Source organism: Clarias gariepinus, chromosome 15 (assembly GCF_024256425.1).
Source record: "Clarias gariepinus isolate MV-2021 ecotype Netherlands chromosome 15, CGAR_prim_01v2, whole genome shotgun sequence".
In the NCBI taxonomy this organism is placed as follows: Eukaryota; Metazoa; Chordata; class Actinopteri; order Siluriformes; family Clariidae; genus Clarias; species Clarias gariepinus.
In genome coordinates, this window is record NC_071114.1 from 11,051,197 (window position 1) to 11,070,518 (window position 19,322).

The 19,322-nt window shown below is 40.8% G+C and overlaps 1 protein-coding gene across 2 annotated transcripts in view; it reads right to left on the minus strand.

The window, feature by feature from the left end:
- Positions 1–19,322, minus strand: part of ttll7 (tubulin tyrosine ligase-like family, member 7) — a 59,835-nt gene that overhangs the window by 24,493 nt on the left and 16,020 nt on the right. For both annotated transcript variants that reach the window (XM_053512609.1, XM_053512610.1), the window contains exons 5-10: positions 18,155–18,222; positions 17,839–17,997; positions 14,017–14,233; positions 13,553–13,717; positions 9,687–9,845; positions 607–701 (exon numbers count right to left, since the gene is read on the minus strand). In XM_053512609.1, coding sequence (XP_053368584.1) covers positions 607–701; positions 9,687–9,845; positions 13,553–13,717; positions 14,017–14,233; positions 17,839–17,997; positions 18,155–18,222 — 863 coding nt within the window. The remainder of the gene's footprint in view (positions 1–606; positions 702–9,686; positions 9,846–13,552; positions 13,718–14,016; positions 14,234–17,838; positions 17,998–18,154; positions 18,223–19,322) is intronic.

Sequence of the window (19,322 nt, forward strand, 5' to 3'; positions counted from 1 at the left end):
GCGTTCGTTTACACTTGAAACGCGATCCCGCGAGCTGCAGAGCGTTCGCGTCCTCTTATGTCCTGATGTAGTGCCAGTGCTGCTATGGAAGGCTATATTTAGGACATGAGAGTCCAAGCTTAGAGGTCAGGTCTGAGATGATCAATCAGCCTGGACTGTGTGTACTACCTGGGGACTGTTGTCTTCGCACACACACAAACGAGCGCGGGTAATCTCACGCGTGCACGGGATACTGTACACAACATGTCCTGCGTGCGAGTGATTAATCTTTGCGCGCGCTCAAACAGAAGGTGTGTTCGATGTTACACATTACACATACTGTACAAGCAGGTAGGATTCTAAGCAGGAACGCACGCTTATAGGAATCTGTGGAAATGTAAAAACATGTTGGAGGACTGTTCCACACTCTGTTACGGATTCTAATAAACCAGCACGAGCAAGCGTGCATAACGTTCTCGCATCACATGTTTATAATCAGGATGCTCCTAAATATCACCTTTTAAAGATGGACAGTTAACTTCCTCCTCTCTCTTAATCCCAATTACAGTACTGAGAGGGAATAGTGAGTGCCCGAAACAAGAAGAAGAAAAAAACAACAATACTCACCTGATGTTCAGCAGTTTCAGCGCGTTGAGTAAGACCCCTCTCTTCACATCATAATCAATCTTCTGATCTGTCCCAAAACTCGGAGCGCGATTGATCTGGAAATAAACACCAGAGTGTATTTTTGCGGGGGGGGTGTAGTGTTTCTTTCTTCCTTGCGTTCCCAGGAAACGCTTTAGTGAAGGGGAAACTTTTCTAGGGTGCTTGGGGTCGAATTGACCCTTGACCTCGTCTCTGTGTACATCCTGTCGAGCTGGGGGCGGCTGTCACTTGATAGCTAGCGTCTCCTGTCAGTCACCCGCATAGTCTCACTTTCTCTCTCTGATTCTCGCTCCCTTTCTCTTTTTCTGTGGCTTGGCTCTGTTTCCTCTGAGCATCCGTGTTTAAACCGGCCTTATCTGCATGGCAGAAGAAACTGGCGTATCAGGAGACTGTATCGTGCCCTCTGCTAATAAGGGGTGCCGTGGAAGTTGATAACTTCCCCTCACGCCCATACACACCCGACCCCCGAAACTTCCCGGATCTCACGATAACCGTCCTTTTCTTTTTAGCAGGTAAACAGTTGTCAAGCCAATGAATTCAGGTATCAAGTGTTATTTGTAACATGCCAAAATCAATTCTTTGCTCTGTCTCTCCAGATGGCCCGAGAGCTGCTCTGTGTAACAAAAGGACCGAAAGAGTGCACTGATTGAATTGCTGGCCGATGAAAAAGAAAAAAGAAAAAAGTGAGGTCAAATAACAGTAGAAGTGCCACCTCTCAGCACAAGAGCTAAGTCACTACCATCTGACACATTCGTGAAGAAAGATTCCCCGCAACAGAATGCTGGCAAATTTATTTATTTATTTATTATCATTATAATTATTCTTTTTTTGCTTACTAGTTTTAAGAAAAACAACCCCCCCCCCCCCTTCTGTGCATGATCTGTTAGTACGAGCGCAGTCGTTCCATTCACGGCGTCAATGCCAATTTCTCTTAATGCATTTCAGAAGTGTGAAAGGAATCCGTAAACAGGCTATCGTATTTTCCCCCTCTCTCTCTCTCTCTCTCTCTCGCCAAACAGGTTTACTGTGTTTTGCCGGCTGAGAGTGTTTAAGAAGGCCGCGGGGGCAGCGCGGACGCGCACGGCGGTGGCAGATCGGGACGTGGTGTAAAAAAAAAAAGCTGGTGAAAAGAGCAACCCAGCTGCATCCCTCCTCCTATGCGGCCACGGCTACACAAAGCCTTCCAGTTCCCTGGATAATTCAAGTCCTGGCTGGATGCTAATCCCACAAAGGTGCTTACTGATGTGTGTCCAGCTTAGAAGTGAGCTGTAAGATAATATTTACATCACAACTGAGTGCCAGGCGCAAATAAAAGGAGAGAGGCCCGGCCATGGCGGGCTAAATCAACGAATTTACTGTACCAGCTGTAACCTTAGCAGCTCTTTCTCTCTCTCTCTCTCTCTCTCTCTCCGCGCTCGCTCTCACACACATACAGTACACTCACTGGATGCTTTGAGCTGCTGCGCAACGTTACCCACACAAATGACTTGATTCAAAAAAAACAACAAAAAAGGGTTCATCAAGTTTGGCAACCCAGGTGTGTCGCACATTCACCATGTCAGGTATAAAGAATAGCTCTTTTTCAATTCCTATTCTTCTTGATAATTAAAAAAAAGGTGGTTTTCATTGGAGCTCATTGGAAGAGCGTTCAAGCTTTTTTTACTCTAATTCGTAGGCATCAGTGTGCGATCGGGCCAGGCTCGTGAAGAGGAAGCCGAGCAGATCTGAGCTTACTGAATCCCTGAAGTTGGGGGGAAAAAAAACACATTTTCGGATAAAAAGTCTGGGAGGGTTAAATAAAATTGTCAATGATGACCATTTCTTCCTCATGAAAAAATAAAAGTAAACGATAACGAACCGTAATAATAACGTCCCAGGCAAAAGGAAGCAAAAGATGTATAACATTTGGCAATTTTCCCTATTCGGTATTTTTAAAACTCAGCCCAATTAACAGCCCTCTTAAGGGGTAAACCATACTGACTCGAGTCTTTAGTTTCCACCTCCCCACCTGAATATATCAGGCTTTGATGCATAAATAACCTGTCAGTGATCTCAGGGACTGATGGTGAGAGACGAAGCTTCAATGATTCAATTTCTCTGCGCGATTAGTCCCACATGTATGAGGCTTTTGGTTCGAGTTTACTTTGATCTACTTGTGGGCTAACGATTTTGATTAGTGTTCTTCGAGTGCAGACGCACACTCGCAGCGTGAGAAGATATGATTTGAATATTCCTGTTGAGGAAATCAAGGAAATAAACACGAGCATGAATTTTGCACGCTCTGACCGCCAAGCACAAAACAAATATTTGCGAGGAACACAAAAGCTTGCAGAGGAATATTTCAAAAAAAAAAAAAAAAAAAACTTGATATGTGATATTTATTTTCAGAAAGAGCATCATATCCGTGCCCATGTGAGAATATACGAGCGTTGCTTTCTCGGATTCTCAGGGAGCAAAAAAAAAAACACGGTACTGAAATACCGGCTGCGAACGAACCGGCTGCTGCAATGCTAATCAGAGGGTGGAGAGAGAAGGCCGCTACAGCCGGGTGCCCTAGGAAAACCTTTGCGGCTCCCGTTTCACATCGTTATCAATCATTTTTTTGTTCCTTCGCTGCATTTCAAGTGGCTAATTCCAGCGCGGAAACCTGATAGCTGCCGCCTGTGCGTTTTAAAGGTCAGGGATCTAGCCAACCTGCAGCCGTTGAGGTCACCTATACCATACGGCTGAAAAGCCTTCTACACACACATACACACACACACACACGCACAGTCTCTTGGGCTGCACAAAGCCATCGCTTAATGATAAATGGCAGTATGACTGTCATGCTTCTTTCACTGCATTGCCCATCTGTAAGGTGTCTATTTCTTCAGAAAGTACAGTAAAAGTGTAATTTAGTTTTTGTGTGAGTAGAGATAAAGACAGACAGATGAATGGATGGCTGCTATCATTCTTTAATAAATCTCCGAATGGCACCACATGGGAAAGCTAAACACTGCCATCTAGAGTTATTGAACTCATCAAAACGTGCCACAGCCACTTGTACAGATGAATCAAAATCGGGGAATTTGCTTAACGGTAAGTGTACAAAGGAGAACAAACGCACGCAAGGCAACAAGGCCTTAAAATATTATTCGCTAAATCCGTCAGAAATATTAAAAAAATTGGTGTTTCATGCATGAATTCATGACGTCCATGAAGTTTGCATTACCAAACTCCAGTTAGACTTTTTATTTTTGACTAGAATAAATAGTTCTTTTCCTGTGTCAGAATTGCTGTCGCCCTCTCCAAAAAGCAACCGTTTTTATACATTTTTGAAAAATTGCACAAAGACATACCAAACATAACATGGCCAAGTTCTTTGAAAGAATACAAAGAATGTACAAGCTTTGTAGCCGTGTGTCATGTGAAAGCACGCATGTCCGGCCTGCACGTCGCGACACGAGGGAATTGGCCGTCAGAAGGTCGCGGAGACAGCCCTAAGATCAAACAGGCGCGTCTGAGTGCACCTTCAAATGGGCCTCTGTTTGTGTACGCTCTCTGATCCAGATCACTTCCATTCATTCGTCCGCTCTGCTCGGGAAGAAAGAGCCGAGGTCTGGCTTACGTCGCGTTTCAAGGGAAAGAAGTGACCGAGCTCATCTTGAAATGATCGGGCTGGGAACGCTGGAGAGACAGACGGAGAGGCAGAAAGCAACGCCGAGAAAGGAAGTGAGATGAGATTGGGAGGCACTTTGGCCCCTCGGTAGCTAAATGCGTCTGACTCATGGCTCCTTCACTGGCTGCCAATCATCTACAGACAGACTCTACACTCTCTTCTGCAGGGTGGCAATTAGGCCAGATCTCCTAAAAAACAAACCCTAATAACGGTGCATGTTCGACACGTTACAAACCTGGTGACACAAAGTGCTGTGTTTGTTTGCCATCCACTATGTGCTGGCCAGACGAAGGAGAGATGTGACTGTGTATGCTGAGGTCATGTGCTCTGGCCCTTGACTGAAAAGCAGAGCTGATTGCTGGTTTAATAACTGTTGTGCATTTTGTGTGGATATATGTGTATATACGTGTGTGTGTGTGTGTGTGTGTAGGCCTAATTTTATATGTTGGTGGGAACCAAATGACCACAATATTACAGGCCCCCCTCCTGTCACTGAGGACAAAGACTCCCGCCTACACGTCTATAGGGATAATTACTGTATTGGTTAAAAAAAAAAAAAAGAAATCCCTGTATTTATACGTGTGCATGTGTGTGTTTAGATTCCACAAAGTAATCTGGGCTTTAATGAGGCTGAACGCAGTGAGGGGTCGACCACCCCTGTACGGCGGGCCTGTAAAAGCCGCCACGCAAAATTCATAACCATAATGAACCCCCTCCCAGCCCGAGTCCGCCCTCATGGACCTGGGACGCATTATTGTGAATGTATATTTTATCTGGCTTTCTCTCCGCCTTTCTTCCTCTTTGTCTATCTTCTTCTGTCCCTCAATCTTTCTGTGTACCCTGAATATCTCCCTTTCCTCCTGCCTTTGCATTATTCATCAAGCCAGCTTAACAGCTCCGGTGTGACCGGCTTCTGCAAAGACTTGGGGGGGGTAGGGGGGGGGGAGGAACGGGAGAGGGGAAGAAAAAAAAAAAAAAAAAAACAGAGAGTGGGCCCAGGGGGCAATGATATCAGTGTTGCACCGCAGCATTTGACTAATGGGTGTTCACGTCCCTTTGGAATCCTCCTGACCTCTGGAGGGGGCTATCCTTCCTAGCAACATAAACCTGAATCGCATTGCCCTGAAAATTAGCATGCCAACAGCAGCCGTCGCTAAAAGAACCGAACAACGGCGACTAACCACATCTAGGGGAGAAAGTGAGGCTTCTCGAGTTACGCTGTTTGGGCGTCCCCCGCTCATGTAAATGCCCCAAATGTTTTGAATGTCAAAGGGAGGTAAAAGCGGTTGTCGGAAAAACCTGGGGAATTAAGATAAGGATCGTAACAAAAGCCGCCTTTTCTCTGGGCACGGCACAATGCTGTGTGTCTGACGGGCTTGAACGTTTTGCCGAGCCGTGCTGCCTCCTATCGTGTTCCCGTCATACCTCTGACGAACAGAGGAGCGCTACCGAATAATTTTAGCAGGTGTATGCTTGGAAGCTCCATGCAAATATTATAATGTGTTTTAAAAAGAGCTCTCGGAATTTTTTTTCCTTCTTTTTTTTTCGGGTTTGGTTTGGATGAAGGGCTTTAGTTTAAGTAGTTCTGCTTTATGAGTGTATTCTTGTTACTCTGTCTGCCGGCATACAGACACAAAAGCTTATTGAGAAATAAATCGCAATAAAGCCTATAAGGCTGAGAAGCATAATTACTTTGTAACATAATTACTGAAGTTAACATGAAGGACATTTCCTTGAAATATGTGCCAAGCAAGAGGGGGGGGAAAAAAAATTCTGTTCTACATTTATACATCATCTACCTTTTAGATGAGTGTGCATATGTGCGCAAAATTGATTTGGGACGTAGTTTCGTTCCCTCGTTAGGTTGGCTTGCACTCGGGAGTTCGCAGGCTGTCTGCAGCCAGGCAGGAAAAGGGCCTCGCTAACACCATTAGAGGCTGAGGGCTGGGACTGCTATCAGAACGGCTGCTTAATCTAGGCTGACACCAATCAGGCAGGACTGGAGTCTGTGATGGAAAGCATCTGCCAAAATGCATAGTGCATTGGAAACAATAATAATAATAATAATAATAATAATAATAATAGCAGAAGTACTTTAATTATGGTTTTTTTTTTTAAATCTCACTTTTTACATTCACTCTGTTATGAGCTTTAGTATTTTTGTTCATTTCAATGACATTTTATGATAGTTTATAAAAGTAAAAACCTAATCAGAAGCTGATTACTGATATACGTAACAACAGTACACACACCAGCGCTGTAAAAGTTTACGGTGAGTCCATGCTGCCTCTACTGAGACTCCGAGAGTTTCCAAGTGTCTCCTGACTAATCTCTCGAAATCGGAAATAAATGTGTACCGCTGTAAATGTAGCGTGAAAGAGAAACAGCTTTTTTTCCCCCTCTGTGCGGAACTTGCGGGGATGTTAATTGATGACAGTTTGCGGTGGGCTGCTAGTAGCACCAAGAGATCATTAGCGCCGGAGTGTAACAACTGTATCTACCAGTGTTTGCACTCTTCTCCATTCGCAGCGACTCCAAGCCCTTCGAGGACCCGGCCGGTGAACCCCGGCTCCATACGCCCCCGAGAGCTACAAGTCTCCAACACAGCGGGCAGACAGAAACGATCGGTGTGTCTTTAAACTTTCAAGCACCTATAAAGAATTTATTAGGAGGTCATGGGGGGGCGGGGGGTGCTTTTTTGGGATTTTTTTTATTTTTTATAATAATAATAATAATAAACATTATTAAATATTTGCTATTTAGAAGTCACTTCATATCCTGGAGTCATAACTGGAAGGGAAGGGAAAAGAGTGGAAGTAAGATTTCTCAGTTTTTTGAGTGAAAAAAAAAAAATCACACACTTTGGGTTAAAGGATTTGGGTCATGCTTTAACTGGCTGACATCATGTGTGAGACGGAAAGAAAACCTGAAATGGAATGTTCAAAAACATGCATTCCATAAATCCACAGCACCCCCTTAACACCACCACCACCCACTTACTCTCTCTCTCTCACACACACACACACACACACAACTAAAATAAGAAAGAATTCTAGCAATCATGAGCCCTGAAATTACAGTCCTGACCTACATTTTTTGTGAGTCAGAGAGAAAGAGAATGAGAGACAGACAGACAGACACACACACACACACACACACACACAGATCGAGAGAGATCGAGCGAGAGAGAGAGAGATTGGAACCTACCATAAGCAATATTACTCTTGTGTTTATGAGATTACTCTCTTCCTGTTTATCGTTGCTGTCTTAAAAGTTTTTGTTGTTGTTGTTGTTGTTTTAACGAGACACTCCAGACAGGTTTTGCATCTAATCTTCAGCATCCACATACCTGAAGCATGTTCTGCACCCTGTTCCAGCTTTACTGTTCACATATACACGCTGAAAGGGTAATGCATTTGAGATGAAAAATTTCTTATTGTATAAAAACACTTCAGGGACTTAATATAGCATCTGTTTTCTCTATTGAGTTTGACCAAAGACTGGAAAATCACTGTACATTTAGGAGCTAAACTCTAAATAGGGACAAGGCCCACAGTTCAATTAGCACTTCTATTTTCAGCAGCACATGCTCTCTCTAGTACACCTGAAGAAATGCACATATAATTTTATATAAATGCAGATGTAACAAAAATGACGCCTATAGCAAAAAAAAAAAAAAAAAAAAAGATGGGGTAAAAGCTTACGCACTGTAAAACAACATTTCTGGAGATAACAAAACATATTTTTCATGTTTCTTTGCCTTTTCTCTAAACTTACATCATCTCATGATTCACTAAACTATTCTTCCTGATAGCTATAAGACGTTAAGTTTAACAATCACACACGGCATAAAATCAAACAGCCAAATGGGGAAAATTTGTATCTCAGTGGCTTTGTTCTTGGCATGGTTCAGGCAGCCAGAAAACGCCTTGTTGATAAAAGGCGACTAGAATAAGACAATTGGTTTTAGGTGAGCCTATACAGACGTACTTTATACGAGGATGAGTCAAAAATTATCCGCACTCCACTCTGCTAACAAAATTTGGACTTATACTCTAATGAAGGTGAAAGCTTCTTGAAGAGAATCGTTACTGGCGACAAGGCCTGGATTCATCACAATGAGGGCCAGTGTTGGGACGTTATCAGGTAAATGGTTCAACAATCAACAGTGCTCGTTCCAGTAAGACCTTACTTATTGAAGATCTGAAGCTTAAACTTCGGATTAAACACAGAGGACCGCTATCCAAAGGCGTTTTGATCCTGAATGCATATCCACACACTTCTGCCCATAATTTCGACGCTCTGCAAAAACTTTTTTGTTGTTGTTTTGAGGTGTTAAAGCATCTTCCCTATAGTTCTGATCTCGCTCCATCGGACTGTCCCCTGTTCGTTCCCCCTAGCAGCTCAGCACTTGTGGCTCGCGGCTCAGCGCAGGACATTTTTAATGCAGGAGTATGAAAGCTAGTTGACAGATGGACAGTGTATTGAAAAGCAAGGAAATTATGTTAAAAAATGAGGTATTTGTCTCTAAAAAAAATAATTGAAATAAATTCTACAGCCAGAGTGCGGATCAGTTCTTTACACTCTTAATGTTCGATAATAATATACTACAGTCTGTTTCGCTACTATTAAATTAGTGTTAATAAATATTTAATAATAATATTTGTACTTAATGGTTGTAGACTTGATTCATTACATCAGAGATCTATAATCTATAAACAAATCAAACTCTATAAACAGATTATGGGCTGCTACGATTTTCTTCATGTGTGTGAGTAATTACAGCAGCTAAATCAACCAAAAACTGGATGCCAAAAGGTTTCCTTCTTCCTTGGGATAAATACTGGATTGTTCCAGTATACTGGCCCGTAGCGTACTATAGAAAGCTGTTTATATTAGAGACTTGAGTTCATTCATCATTCACCCTCAGTAACTGCTTTATGCTAGTAAGAATCAGAGGAGACCCAGAGCCGATCCTGGAAACACTGGGTGCGCCGCAGTCGGGCGGATGAGGCCCACACACATTTACATATTTATTCAACCTGGGGGGGCTATTTAGCATAACCAATCCACCTAACGGCATGTTTCTGGAAGGTGGGAGGAAACCGGAGAGCTGAGATGAAACCCACACAGACACGGGGGAGAACATGGAAAACTCCACATGGGGAGTAAGCTGAGCTCATGGAGTACACATCAGTGATGTCGACATTAACAGCAATCTGTTTCTCTCTCACCTGCCCCGCCTCCACTCTCACATACATGGCACCCATATCCAAACAGACACTTTTCAGTTTTCTGCACAAAAGTCAGAGACCAGCAGGAACGGAGAACTTTGGGGGAAATTTAAGGGGCAACAAAACAGATTAAGAATAATCGAATGTACCTCCAGCAGCCACGGCTTGAGCTTGCGGTCTAGGATGATGTCAAAGCCGAGAACCTCAAAGCAGACGCTGTCGCTCCCTGGAGGTTGTCCGGGGCGGCACATACGGTACGCGTGGAGCACGTGAGGCTCGGCCACAATCAGCGTCTTAACCACCAGCTCCTGGCATGAGGACAGGAAAAAAAAACACACAAAATTCTAATTCAACAAGGATGTTTAGTCTTAAAGTGGAAATCTTACAGTATCTCTCTGACTTCAATGTTATGCAAAAGCAAGTTTAGTGAAGATTTTGGCATGAACCACAAACAGAAGATGATTACATCAAATCATGAATCATGATCACCACATTTGGCAGTGCTGAAAAATTTTCTTTTTCCGTGCATCCCAACAGTAGATAACAAAACTACCATGAGCTGAGGAGTGTTAATGGGGCCAGGGGTAGCTCAGTGGTTAGGGCATTGGACTACGGTTCGGAAGGTCCCAGGTTCAAACCCCACAACCAACAAGTTGCCACTGTTGGGCCCTTGAGCAAGGCCCTTAACCCTTAACTGCTCAGATGTATAATGAGATAAAAAAAAAATAATAAAAATGTAAGTCGCTCTGGATAAAAGCGTCTGCCAAGTATGTAAATGTAATGGCCTGCTTTGTTGGATTTATTTCTATTTCTAAATACCCCTGTGGGTACACCTACTAACTAAGTACAGAACTGCCGTAGTGAAGTTTGAGTTCTTTCATCAGATCTCCGAGCATAGCAATGGTCTCTGTATATACATACTGTAACATAACCGTACACCTTCAAGAACAGTGAATTAGCAGTCTCTCAGATACACCAACCTTTATCTGTTGCTACATACAATACATGTGTAAACCCTTATCTCGATTCGATGAATCCTTCACTGGATAGAAAGAAAACACCAAAAGACCAGATGTAATATGGATCTAGGACCAGTCTCAGGCATGCTCCAATGTTATTGTGCTGGTAGTGGCGTATCCAGGCCCAGCAGTTAAAATAAATTCACCAAGCAAGAAAAAAACCTTCCTGCGGTCAGAACACGACGCTCAAAAAGGGCTAGATGATTAACACAAATTGTGCATGAAAAACATGAGCTGTGGAGTCAGGGGCTCTCGAGCACGGAGCCGCAGCCTCACGTGGGGTTGCCTGATTTACAAACGGGGTCGTGAGGGAACACACAATCTCCTCTTTTGTTTTATTCTTTTGATAAAATAATGCTACAAATATGGCTCTAACTACGGAAAAGGATTTTGTTTGTCGCTTGTCTGACACGGGAGTCGAATTCCTACAAAGCACATTTAAACTAAGGGAGAACACCTTTAGTTTAGTTTTTTTTTTTTAACTCTTGCAGTAGAGAAGAAGTTAAGCAATAAAAAATTTTTTTTTTTTTTAAAGGCCCGATTCATTTTTACCCCTGTTTCTGAAGATTTTCTCAATATGGAACAAGAAGTGCAATATTAAACAAGGAAACTCTAAAATGCCACATGTCTGGCAGAGTTTCCTTATGAACATACCTGTAACAGTGTCTGGTACTAAGATATTTTTTAGATATTTGCTTTGTTATACAGTGAGAGGAACAGCACACTTTGGGCCATGCTGTTTCACCACAATTCTATGTTCTGTGTTGAGAACATTCTAGAACATTCTGGAACTACAGTATGAGCTTGTTTTAATTGTCTCCACTATTTCTTAATTTGATTTCTCAACACACAGTGAAAAACGGTGAGTACGAAAAGAAAATCTTTAAATTTCCATCTGAGATTGCTGAATTGTTTTTATCCTAAAACATGAGTGGATCTGCGGCAGCAGTGCAGCCTGTGACAGCTAAGCAGCACGCGACCGCTAACTGCTCATGGGAATACAGCACCGACCGTCAAATTAGCACCAGAATCACTAAGCGCATGACAGATATTTCAATACGTACATATTTATTGTGTTTCCTTGAAAGGACCGGCCTGCTAATTTGCTTGTCATGCATTTGACTTGAATTACATTAAGTGCATTTTCTACACTGCCATTTTTTTTTTCGTTCAGGCAACCAAAATGTGGACTTACCCTGAGGGCTAGTTAATGAGTATATAATTTGTCTATGCGTTCTCAGTGATTAGTCTTTGGTCACAAGTTTACACAGGACAGGAAGGAATAAATGCTTCAAGGGACAGCAGCAACCGGCGACGTAGTGAAAATGTGCCGGCTGAGGCATTCACTAACAAGTCTAATGAAAGGACGAATCTATCTGGAATGAGAACCAGAACAAGACCTTCAAAGGGAAAATAACGGAATGAGCCAAATGATCAAAGAGGTGAACGGAAAGATTAACACGCTGACAGTGAACACAATCTATCTAAGCGGAAGACAGAGAAAAGGGTCATGGAGGGAGAAGAAAAAGGACAATGTTTGCTAGTCATTTACAAAATCCAGCGGGGTTTTAAACTGGAAAGGAAGGTTAGCAGGTGAAAACAGAAAGTCCTCTTGCTAATCGCTGCACCTTCGCATATCCGCGAGTGTCGGAGAGGTGAAGGGCAGTTACATGAGTGGGACAGGTCGAGGCCGTCTACTAACGGTAGGAAAGTTGCGCTGAGACACTGCGCTGCTGACAGATGAGCTAGTAAAACACAGAAGCACAGGACGAAAAAAACAGAACAGCGAGGGGGAAAAAAAAGAATGACAGCGAGAACTGCAGTCTGAAGTAAAAACACAGACAAGAAAGTTCCCTTGGGGGTATAAAGGGTAAAGTGGAATAGCAAGTAGCCAAAGTGTCAGGCTAAAGTGGCTACACAGAAACATATGGGCACGTCTGATTGAAATAACAATTCATGAGGACAGGTCAGGATAGATACGCACCCGTCAGTGAAGCTCTTTTAATTCAACATGAACTCTCCACACGGGTGTTTGGAGATGACAAAAATGCACTTTTTCCATGAACTGTAATGTGCTAAATGGTCAAACAAAAAGAAACAAGAAAAACATTGGGGGCCGGTGGGCCAGTCTGGAAAAACTGCCAGATAAAAATCGTGTTTTTCTGCTTATATCATACTTTGACACTTCCACCTTATAAAACCATGAATACGACATGAAAAATATTTGTATTTATTTTCTAACCTTGCCTTGACTGTCTGTCGGCAAAGATCATGTCGGATAAGGTGCCGGATTCACAAACGCTTACGTGAACCTGACCAACTGAACGGAATTCTCTCACTCAGTGAACGTCAGGCTTTAACAATCAATTTGTTGTACTGTAGACCCAGTGTAATCACTCAATTTGGAATTAAATACCAGTTGTCAAAACATCCACGATACTGTTGCTGGAACGAGGGCTTTAAATGCAATTTCCTCCCCTTCAGGGGATATGTATAGAAGAGGATTAGAGCCATGAAAAGAAAAAAAAAAACATTTTCTAAGTTCTGACCTTTTTTTTCTCTCATAATTCTTTCTTTAATATAAGTATTCTGACATTGTTATTCTGAGAATTCAGTTTTTTGTCTTGGAATTATTTTTTTTTAATCTTAGAATTCGACTTTCTTATCTAAATTTAAAGTTTAAGGCAAACTGGTCCAAAATGTTCATTTCTAAGATTTAAGGAAATAAGTATAAAAGAAATCTGAGATTAAGTGAGATGTTTAAGGGTAAAAAAAAAAAAACAGAATTTAGAGAAAAAAGTCAGGAATTTGAGAAAAGCAAGTCAGAATTTTTTTTTTTTGCCATTAATCCTCTTCTGGAGATATGCTATAATTTGACTGTATTTATGCTACTGTATAATGTTAGAGATACTGTATGTGCAAAGGAGAAACCATGTGAAGGGTTTCCCACCAGGCCAGTACGCACATTATGCGCTTACTGAATATAACAGACTTACAGAAACGTCACCCCAGAATTTAGCGACGTCGTAGTTGTTGATGCGGAGAAATTCAGTGAACCAGCCGATGGATCTCTTGCTGCCTTTGTCCACGGTCTCATCACGCTCGAAATTCTCATTGTGTTTGTTTACTGAGTAATTCGTCAGGTGCATGTATAGCTGACTCTGAGGGAAAAGACAAGGGGAAAAAACAAAAATCAGCTTAAGCAGGAACTGTTAGTAACAAAAGATTTAAAGAGCCTATTAATAGAGAATAAGGTCTATATGCTTAATTTGCATTGCTTGGGTAACATTTAATATCAAAATATAATTGCATCCAGATGATCTTCACATAGTTTTTTCATATAGGTTCCTATTATATATATATCTATATATTCCAGAAAGTGTATAATTCTTCCAAGAATTCCTGGAAGGACAAAGTAACGCTGTTTTCTTTCCGTTTGAATAACATATGGCAATCTCACCAGATTGGACTCGTTAGGCGTGTGATACTTCTCCGTTCCCATCCGCACCAAGCCGTCGTTGTAGAGGAAGATCCTAAGAGGGTCGCAGGAAGTGACCAGGATGTAAATGCGCAGGTCAAACTTGTAGCCCTCCATTAAAAAGGGCTTGTCCAAGTACTCCTGGACGATGAAGTGGTCTTGTGCTGGGAGTTTTTCACAATTCCGAATCAAGGATATACTATAAGAGAAAAACGGAAACATTCCTCAACTGTGCTCCATATATATATTTAAGAAACTGTTTTTCTGTGCTGGTATTGAATATGGATCTCTGTGGTCTAACAGAAAGACTGGGGTTTATTAAGTTGACTGCCTTTTCTGCTGGTTTCTGGACCATGACTAGGCGCAGGTTAATAGGATCAGACATCACGGACCATTTCAGCCTCTGCAATCATTTATTTGCTTTGGGGAGCTTGTCGCCGGCACTCAGGCGTTATGCACACAGTCATGAGTACATGCGCCGATAGAAGAATGCATGATGAAGTGAACCGGTGGGTGTTTTACAAACAAGGGGCCTTAAAAAAACCTCTTCGGGCAGTAAAATATACTGACATCAGGCAGGGTTAGCTTAATTGGTTCTATGCTTTTCCTACTCTGGTTTACATGAGTTTGAAATGTTTAGCTGAGGCTCTAACTTTGCGGCACTAAGCCACTCGCAAGTGGAGGGAAAAGGGTTTGTGAGTTACAGTTCATTTCTTCTGCAACCTATTAGAGGCAGACATGTTACACTTGCCGTGCTCCACCTTCCTACGATACATCAAAAATGGTCATGCTTGTTTTAATCTTAGGCTTTTTTTTTTAATCAAAGAAAATATTAAACTGATTAATAAGCTAATTAAATGTAATATAAGACTTAGTCTTGACACTTGGAACACAGCTATTTCTCAGGCCTAGTACAAGTCATTTGGAGGAAATAAACATAAATCTAAATCTTGTTATGAGAGCAAGAGAAACACATTTCTGGCGAGTACTTCACACGGAATCCTGAGCTAGATACTTGCTTGAATATAATTAGTTTAATAAATAAATACAAACATACATACATACATACATAAATACATTAAACAAACTATACCTACAAAGCTGTTAAATCTGATTCTTAAAATTCTTAAATCATTTTATAGAAATGGATCACTGGCTATAATTTAAAGCACATGTTTTTATTAATATGATCGTTATAACATGTTATAATTTCTACAATATCAGCTCATACAATAGGGATCTAACTATCCCCGATAGTGACAAACTATCCACTTAAAAAAAAAACATGCTCTGTATTTAACAAATTAAAATGTGTAATTGATGATGTGTTGACGTTTTCTCTAAAAAAGACTTTTGCTTAATGTATTTGTTTAATGAGATTCTCAATAACATCTGTTTTTGTCATTTACTTCAAGAGAGAGGGAGGAAATTCAATAAATGCTATAAATAGTAAAACACATGACATGTCCTTAATTAATAAATTAGCATTTGGCAAACTGCTGTGACATAAAAAGAACAAAACCTTATTTTTTATTAGATGGGCATCGCCATGCAAAGGTCAACCTTACCGTGAAAGAAAGTAGGTCAGACCATACTGATACAAAACAAAACAAAACAAAACAAAATCTCTTATATTGACTGAACTTTCATTTAGAAATTATACAGTAAAGTGAGCAAAAAAAGCAAAAAAGACACAAAAATTAATACAACTACAAAAAAAGAGAAGAAAAGAATGACAGAGGAAAGGACCAGAAAAAATCTGCATAATTGCTGATTTAATATTTTGTTAATTAGTTTTTTTCATAATTACTATTTCTAGTGTTTCATGTTAGCTCATTATTCAAGCACGTTCTTTATATAGTCTGTCAAAGACTGATTCAGACACGTCGCATCCAGACCACCAGTTATAAATCACTTATTTAAAAAAATTATACACACATTTACACTTTCTGTGTTGATTTAAATCTCTTTTACGGTGCGAGTGTAACACTTTCTCAAGTTTAAGTCATTACAATTCTGGAGTCTGGAGAAAACCTGTACTCACTAAAAAACTTTCCTCTATTTAATGTCGCATCCATAACGCTTATAAAACTTACAGGATGTAAATGATTCTGTGGATTTTGACTGTTTTCCACTGAAGAGATTTACACTAAAAGCTATGCGAATGAATTCACCGATACTAAACTTGTCCACGCTCTGAGGCTTTTTGTTCACCGATATGAGTCCAAATGTCACATCCATAACACTGGAACTGCCTAGAAAATAATCAACATCAGAGTGGAAACAGCATCACCCCACCCTGTCGTTGATCGTATTCCTGTAACGACTCATCCTGAATTGTTTCATTCCTCACATAACAAACACGGCATGCCGATATTTTTTAAAATCTGGAACCAGTGGTAATGATACAGATGTTCAATCTGTGGCTCCGTATTAAATACACATCATACAGTTACAGAACTAGGTTTCCATGAGAGGTTTTTTCCTCAACAGATTTTCTATTTTCAATGACTGCGTGCATTATGTCAATAACACTAGCTGTCACTTGGGCAAACAACCTTTTCTTCATTTACGGCGTTTAGAAAAAAAACCTCTATAATCAACACCAATAACACTGTGTGTACTGTATGTTTAGCATTTTGAAATCTGGCTCCGCTTCCCTGAGCCACGCTACATCCGGATGGGGTTGGAGCCGTTTGCGGCTGTGGTGGCGAATCGTGTGACATGATTGATGAGCTCTGATGGCACATAATCAAAACCCACTTTAGCCAACTGTTTAATTTGGCACCGGTGGGGATCTCTCCTTTACGCCTCTTGATGCTCTGTGCTTTTTTTCTAACGTGCGTAAGCTCAGACATAAACAATGAGTTTAGCTTTCCAACTGGAAAATAAATTACGGAGGAAGATATAACTTCATTTCCTGCGTCACGCCGAGCGTTTTCAAATTTAATCTCCCGCCTCTCCCCCCTCCGAGTGGCCGAGTTAAGCTCATCTTCTTTCACTTTCATAACGTGCTGCAATAATTCAACCTTTGATGACTCTTAGTTTTAATAAATACCAGCTTACTTGTAGAATACTTCCATAAGCACGGCACATTCGTACACCTAAAGCGTGACTTTTAAAAAAAAGAAAGAAAGGAAAAAGAAAAAAAAGAAAAGAAAAAAAGTGCTTATGGTTCTTTCTCTGTGTTAATACCACCCTCTGCTGGTGAAAAAGTGAAATACAAGCCAAAAGGGATTCTTACAAAACCCCCGAGCAAAAAAGTTTCTAAAGAAACTGTACATTTTTTTATGAATAATTCTAAGCCTAAAGTTATGGAAGTTAGAGCTATAAATATAAACATGTTGAACTGTATTGTAGTAGTGATATGAGCTGCACTTATTTGGATTTATAAGGCGAAAGACAAAATACAATACACTTATATTCAAATTAGTAGCGTGATATGTTTAATGTCTGACATTCATGCATGACCTACAGTTACTGTATGTATGCAAGGACAAATCACTTTTCTAGCCTATTAACCTATAAACACCATGTTTAATAATAACGTTTCGTCAAAAGAGTTATCAAAAATATAGTCTTAATATTTATCTCAGAATATAGCGACATAAACAGATTAAAGATGGAGGCAGAAAGTCGGACAGAAGCGTGAACATGTAAAAACAACAGCAATATACAAAATACTGTACTAACAGCAACTACTCTTATTATAAGCTATTTATACCATATAACAATTAACAATGGGTTCTAAAAACCTTATGTTATTTTCATGGCAACTGATTTCTCTCATGCACTGAGACCTACCCGTGACCCATTGCTCCGTTTGCGGGCTTGACGATGAACGTCTTTTGCTTGCGTTTGCGTCTCAGCTCCTTCACGTAGTTCTGGAACTGAGTATACTCTGCTGGGAAGATCCAGGTTTTGGGAATGAAGCTGTATTCCTGAGGCTGGCTTTTAATCATCCTGAGAGAAGGAGGAGAAAAAGAAAGGAAAATAGTCAGTCTACAATTTGGACAAAGACAGGAGAGTGCACGGAGGACAGTGACTGATAAATAAATACTCAGGTGGTGTAATAAATATGCATGTGCTTCAATGTATTTTTTAAGTGAAGGTGACTTACTTAGACATGTTTCTGGCCAGACAGTCTTTCCGACAGATCTCTCCCATGCCTGGGAAGTGGTTAATTCTCTGAGGAAAATAATAATATTCGGCGGGCATTTTAGAATTCACCTCAAAATATTAGATAGATAAATAAATAAATAAATAAATAAATAAGACGGCACATTTAAGGGAAAAAAAAGAAGCAGATCTGTTATTTTCTGACATTTCCGCCCAATTACAGACAAAACAAAAGCCAATTTCAAAACCTTTCTTAAGCCTTATTTAGATGACCAGATCATTTTAGATGAAAACACCAAAATAGACAATCAATCTCATCGTCAAGGGGCAAAGTAATTGGTTCTGCATCAGAGCCCCTGCAAGTGTAGGTAGTGACAGATGAATGAATTGCTCTGAATACAACAAGAAAAGGAAAGGAGTATGAAAAGTGGGCTTTTCTGTATTCTTCAAGCAAATGAGGCTGAACAGGGCCATTAATTAGGACCGTATGAACTGCAGCTTGACAGCAAAGTTTCAGAAGAAGGAGGAGGGAGGGGAAAAAACAAGCATTTTAGCGAGTGTAAAAGGAATTCGTGATTATCCGGATGAGACAGCCATAATGAGGAAGAACATCAACAGCGGGGTGACATGGGAGAGAAGGATGTCAGAGGCGTGAAAATCAAACCTATTTGGAGTAGTTTTCTTGCTCACCATGATCCTGTGATATGTTGAATTGAGAAAGGGAATTCTTACTACCAAAGGGGATCTCGTTTCTCCGCATCACTGTGTGCGTTATGACGATCGAAGCTCAGTGATCAAAAAGGCGTTTTCTAATAATCTTTGTTATTCGAGAGAAATTCAAAAGTATATGGTGTGAGAGAAACAATGTTCCTCGCTGTGAAGCAACAAGCTCGCTAAAGAATGTCCCTGGAATAGTAACCCCGAGAGTACCTGTTAGATATCTATAGTACTGGGTCTTAAGCTTCCCACCTCATTACTTTTTATGTAGATAAAATTTGAGAAATGGGAACAAATGTTTTACTGCATCAGGCTGCAAAGTGCCTAAAGATACAAATCTTTATACGACGTTCTCAGCAGCAGCCTCATTTCCGCTCTCGTCTGTTCCAACCACTCAGCATCCAGCATCACCAGTATACATAATAACCACCAGTCTGATCATCTGTCATCAT